General features: G+C 41.0%; 1 protein-coding gene across 1 annotated transcript in view; it reads left to right on the forward strand.

Moving 5' to 3' along the window:
• The window catches only part of EEFSEC (eukaryotic elongation factor, selenocysteine-tRNA specific), a 98,173-nt gene that overhangs the window by 4,193 nt on the left and 87,580 nt on the right, over positions 1-6,400 (forward strand). Inside the window, exon 3 of the mRNA XM_035894687.1 lies at positions 2,858-3,030. Within this exon, the coding sequence (XP_035750580.1) occupies positions 2,858-3,030 (173 nt within the window). The remainder of the gene's footprint in view (positions 1-2,857; positions 3,031-6,400) is intronic.

Raw genomic sequence — 6,400 nt, forward strand, 5'->3', positions numbered from 1 at the left:
GTTTTCTTTAAGTCTTTTGGGGAGTACACTGTATTAGTATCTAGAGCTGAGGAACCCCTGCATTAATGTCAGTTTTAAGGAACCTGATTCTTTAGGGATTCCTTCCAGTGAATGGAGAAGTTGAGGTGACATGTCCCAAAAGTGCATTTTTTTTTTTTTTTTCAACTACTAGGCTTCTGTGCCTTTGAATAGCTGTGTCTTAAGACACAGCTATCACATGTGTGGTGAAATTGGTTTTAAAGTTGTAAAGAATTATGAATCGTAATGAATAACAATAGTCTTAAAATTCTGCCAAATCCTTGGTAGGTGGTGTTTTATAATTGTACCACAATTAAGAAAACAGTAAAGTTCTGAAGTCAAGCACTCAAAAGTTATACATTAGGAATTGTCTCCTTCCTTCATGTGTGTATTATGATTCAGCGTTTAAGTGCATGATTCCTTATTCTAAACAACCCTTACCTTGTTCCTTGCACAGGATGGACAGGGCTCAACTAGCAAGCAGGTAGTCCGTATCTTGTTTTAATTCTCATTATTCTCTGTGTGGCCTCATGACTCCATTCAAATGCTGCTCTGCATTCAGGATGATTAATTTCCTCCTGGACTTTTCTTTGGCACACATCAATGTGGTCTTGAGCACTTGGCAAATGGTTAATTTACTTCCAAAAGACCTATAGGAAGTGTAGAGGTGACTTTAATCCATATTTAGATTGGGAAGCTGAGGTACAAAGGAGTTAAGTCTGCTGAGTTTACTAATTTCAGTTGCCAAATTTAAGGAAACTAGGAACTTTTTTTGGGACATGCTTGTGTTCAGATCATAGTACTTGCCAACTTTGACTGCAATTGTGAGTGCTTAGCACTTCTGATAAGCTTTGGGGTTTCTGTTTTGGACAGTCTGAGGTGTATAGTCAGTGATTACCTGTGGAAAGTTTCATTTTTAAGAGAATGACAATACATGGGAGTTCTGGCATAAGCAAGTGTAGAATCTGTTCTCTAGAGGAGCACCGCCTGCCTTTGTGATGAAACCATCTTTCTCTGTGATACTCTGCCTTGCTTACTGTGTGCCTTGCACAGCTACGACAGATAAAAAGCATGGCCTGGATTTACTCTGTGCCCTGAATGAGGTAGGGGCTGGAAAAAACCTGTATGATTGTATAACTAACACTGTATCAGACCCATATGAACAAGAAAAGACTTTAAGCAAACTGGTGCTTCACAGGTATCGTTAGTTCCAGCAATGTGGGTTTGGTTGTTTTTTTTCTGGGGGTGGGGGGTAAGGGAGAGAGAGAAGTTCTCGAGTTTTCAAAAAACCCTAAGTTTTACGATAAGTTATACAGTATGAAACTTACACTGTGAAGGGCAGGATACTTAATATAGCTGTTTGAGAGCTGTTTGTAGCTTGTAGTAGACTTGTCACCCTTTCTGTGAATAAGCTTTAGGGAAAAGCATCTTTGTATCCAGCATATTTGCTCTGGAGGAGTGACCCTGTTGCTTGTAGACAGCAGAAAGTAGTCCTAAAACAGTCATCATTCTTTGCAGACTTGTCTAGGTCTGATTTGGATGCTGCCAGGTTTAAAATACTTGTAAATTGCTGAAGTTGGGGTGTAGCACCAGTCATCAAAAATGTAGTTATGTCTGGCCCAGGGCAGCCTGGCTTGTACGAAGGTAGGATGTTCCACGCTGCTGCTGAGCCATGTTGTACCTCCCACATGTGGCCCTAGGTGGGCATGGGGGTGTGATGTGGTATGGCCTTAGAACAGACTTAGCAAGAATAGGGCTGCCCCCAGCAATGTCTAGAGAGCTGGAGATAGGCAAGTCCTTAGTTCTCCCTTCATCTGGTGCCAGGTAGATTTACTGAGATGTTCCCCAAGGTTAAAACCTTTGAGGGAAAGACCCATGTTGCAACTTTTTCTGTCAACTCTGAGACCTAAAATTAGAAGAGCTGGCAAACACTGTTTGAGCTCTGCCATTGAACTTAAAAGCATTATCCTTTCTGTCCTTGGTAAGATACTCTCTCCATTGTTACGCTGTTACAACTTGGGCTTAACCAGCAGTTTTGGACCTTAAAAGCAGACATTAAAGTGAGTGCCAAGTTTATATGTTGATGTTATAACAGAGGTAGTGATTAAAAGTGATTTGAGACAGTGGTGAAGCAGTTCCTCTGAAGCACTGTTGGGTACTTGACTGCATTTCTAAGAATTAAGGTCTTCTGTATATGATGATTTGTTTTAAGAAACGTAGTATTTGTCAGCAAAACAGAAATCCTGAACTTGGAGAATTTCTCTAGAAAATGGTACTTGCATAACTTTTTTTTTTTTTTAGTGGTTTGATCCTCCAAGAAGTGTCAACAGAAATCTGAAAGGGAAATTGACTTTGAAAACTTATCTCAGTACAATAGTTTTTTGGGTGGGTGGCAGGGATGGGCTTTATGGGGTATTAATATCTCTATATAAGTTCATTTTCACAAAATCAAAAAAGCTGAAGTAGCAAAATGCACTGTAAAATTGTACTTTTGAGAGGGGGAGAAAAAAGGGGGATGTACAGGCTTTTTTCCTCTCTGCTTTGCTGCAGTGTTTATATTGAGTTTGGCAGCAACTCTGTTGCCAGTGCAGTTTTGCTAACCAAGCTAAATGTGCAGCACCAAATCTTTCTGAGGCAGAAAATCGAACTGTTCCCACTGCTAAGTGTGCATCTCTTCTATGGCACGAGGTTAATTTGACATCGGTGCATTCTAAGCTCATTGGGAGATGCTTAAAATCAGTAAAACTGCAAGCTTGTTCAATCAATCATCCACTTGCCTGCCTTTTGCTATATGGCTGTCATGACTTTTTACCCAGGCATGGTGCTGCTTTTGTGTGTCTCTTTCAGGTCCTGAAGTCTCAGGCTTACCTGCCGTCAAGAGACCCCTCGGGACACTTCCTTATGGCAGTCGACCACTGTTTCTCTATCAAGGGTCAAGGCACAGTGATGACAGGGACTATTCTTTCTGGCTCTGTTAGCCTTGGTGACAATGTGGAGATTCCTGCCCTGAAGGTGAGTCTCTCATTTTCACTCCCCCCCCCCCCCCCCCACTCTCTTCGCTGACAGATAGAGAAGAGAGTGTTCTCTTCCAGTCTGAAATTATTCAGTTATCTTCAATGTCTGTTTCTTTTTTTTTTTTTTTTTGTGCTCTACTATAAGCCAGCTTATAATAGGAGGGGACATAGATATTTTTAAATAAGGCAGCCAGTAAAGTTACCAGCTCAATTTTAGTTGAATGAAGAGGAGAGAAGACTGACCCAGAGTAGTGTATTAAACTTTCAAATTCAGAAAAGCAAGATCAGCATGTTTCCAAGATAGAATGTACCCAAGGTTTGAACAAGGCTTGAGTGAGGTTACTTTCATTTGAGATGTTGTGCTGCAGTGAGAAGGCTTGCAAAAGAATCTGACTAGGTAGGCTTCCTGAGATGCCTGGAAGTGCAGGAAAAGACAAGAAGATGGCATTGAAGTGCTTGATGCATATTCTCTTTGTTTGTTGGGGCTTTAATTGATGTCAGCATGTTCTGGGAGAACTGCTGGGATTAAGTATGTGGCTTGCTGCCATAGTGGTGTGGTTTTTTTTTTGTTTTTTTTTTTTTAGAGAGCCTGTAGAAAGTCAAGAGGCCTTTCAATGGCCTTTGAACTGCTTAACTGTTGTTGCTATTTTATTTCCTTAAAATATATTCATCCTTTAAAAGAAAACAAGGTGACTTTATGCTTGGAACAGGTGAAGCATGTTTCACAGATGCTGATTCGGACTGTTCTGTTTTTCCCTTTTTATTAATTGCCCAAAATGAGTCAAGCCTTGAGGAGTGTTTTGCAGCTGTCACTTCCAAGTGGACCTGTCTGGTTACGTTCTGAGAGTAGGCAGCTTTTGGCTGGACAAGCCTGGATGGGACCCTTTTTGTGCTGTCAGTATTATCCTCAAGTCATGTTGCTATAAGGACCTTATTTTTTCATTGAGTGAACATGCTGCTTTCCCGTTTTTGCCTATACTTTGTGGGCAAGTGAGGGACTAAGTGAGGCATTCTGACTTTACCTGAAACATTTTGCTGATAGCTGATAACTTTTGGTCAGCTTCTGTGATACCTGTGATCATCTGGTTTTTATCATGTTGTCGTTTGCATAAAACTGACTTACATGATACGTACCCCATCGTGTCTGCTTTCCCAGTGGAGTTCCTCACTGCCCATAATTCTCATTTGCAGCATGCAGCCTGTTCTGGGAGCTGTGCTTGTAATTCCTGCAGGGATTAAGCTTTGCTGGGATTGTAGCTCTGGTTTCAGCCTCTCTTGCTTTCCCCTTGCCAGAGTTCCTTCCCTTTTCTGTTGTATCCTGCTTGCTGTCCTGGGCCTGCCTGCACAAGGGGTCCAAGGAGGGACAAATAGTTAGGAGTGCAAGGCTGATGAGTGCTGAGTGATGGTTCCTGCCTCCTGCCCAACGGGGGTCTTGCATAGCTGAGTTAGCTACTTTCCTTTTGGCATAGCACTGGCCAAACTTCCTGTCACTTTGAGCTCTGGGAGATGGGGGTGAGACAGAGCAGAGTAATTACTTCTTGCAAAGAAAAAATGCGTAACTAGATGATATCTGCAAGTGACTGCTTAGCTCTTCATGTATAGTCCCATAATGTTTTGGAGAAGTATGTTTAGGAATTACAATCTGTTCTTTGAGAATCTGTATAGAATGTAGTATTTTAGTTGGAAGGGACGTACAATGATCATCTAGACCTACTGCCTGACCACTGCAGGGCTGACCAAAAGTTAAAGCATGTTATTAAGGCCATCATCCAAATGGCTCTTAAACACTGACAGACTTGGGGTATTGACCACCTCTCTAGGAAGCCTGTTCCAGCGTTTGACCACCTTGTGGTGGTATAGTGAATAACTTGCATGTTGCAAATGAGTGTTTAACAGGACAGAAGGAAAGCCTTTAAGTGGGACTTTAAAAGATGCTTTCTTCCCAAGTGACTGGGGAAGCAGTGAGGTGAAAGGCAAGCTAGCAGATAGAGGTCATTGGCAAAAAGAAGCCAGATCATTCGGCTTTTATGGCATTATCAACTTCCCTCAAAATCTTAGTTCTTTTCAGTTGCTGTTAATGAATTAATCCTTCCACTGCCTTGTGTGAAATAGATGTGTCCATACCTCTGAGTGGTAATAGCAGTGGGCAGAGTTTTGCATTTGTTTTTTGCTGCTAGCAGCTTGTGAATATTCATGTTCATATTGTACAGGTATGGAAGCTAAGGCACAGTAAAAGGAAGCAACTTTTGTAAGTTTGAGTTGTGTGTTATACTTACCCCTGCTAGCATCATGCAGAGTTGGGTTAGGATACCTATAAAAGGTCAAATCTTTCTCAGGCCTACAAGGTAATGGAGGAAGCACATTTCACAACACATTGCGGTTTATGACTCTTTCTGACCTTTTTTTGCCCTGACCCTATGGTAACTGAGATTGACAGCTGGTGCCCACTGGGCATTTAGGGACATTACAAACCAGCTGCTTTTAAAATTTGAGGAACCCTCTCACCAAATGAAGTGGCATCACCTTCCAGTTCTACTAATGGACTTCGACATCTTTGACCGCTTGAACCTGCACAAAGGAGAGACACAGCAATTAAAAATAAACAGTGACATTCTCAAACGCCCATGCTTGCTCTGATTGAGGCTGAGAGCACCAGCAGTGCATGGATTCCTTTATGCTGTTGCCTATGTCAATTGCCATCTGGGGTTGATTATCCATAGAGCGAAAAGAAAAATTATATGTATCTGTGTTTGGCAAAAAGCTTTGACACAGCAAACAGTTCACTATCCAATTGAGTTAGTACTATTTGCTCGCTAGCACTTGAAATCCACCTTGAAGAGCATGAACCTAGTATTTCTGCAGCAAAAATGTCGTGTTGGCAGAATTCTGAATGTCCTTTAAGATTATTTCAGTGGTCTTTCAATCTCTACAGTCTTCCAGCTTATAAACTGTAACAACTTGTGACATTTTTATTTCTGCTGTATAAAAGTTCCTGGAGTTTGAATAGTAAGGATTTTTTCAATATAGATTAACTTTATTTTACTGATAGGTTTGGCAATAATCACTTAACTATTGATCTAAGTGGATTTTTTTTTAGTGAACTTAGTTTAAGCGAGCGTGACTGTCAAATTCTAGTGTTGCTGTGTCTCTCTTAGCATGCTTTAATTGAAAAAGGAAAATGTGTTTTTTCAGTGGGGGAGAATTATCTTTGCCTTCCTTATTCAGGTGAAAAACCCCATAGTAGTTTAAGAACAGCAGCAACGTAGAACACAAAACAGGCAAGAACCAGGACTTTTGTTCTTATCATTGGTTGTCTCAAAACAAAAAAAAGTAATCCTTGCGTGAAAAGTAATGCAAAATGTTGTATG

This window comes from Egretta garzetta, unplaced genomic scaffold, assembly GCF_000687185.1.
Source record: "Egretta garzetta isolate BGI_Z169 unplaced genomic scaffold, ASM68718v1 scaffold215, whole genome shotgun sequence".
Lineage (NCBI taxonomy): Eukaryota > Metazoa > Chordata > Aves > Pelecaniformes > Ardeidae > Egretta > Egretta garzetta.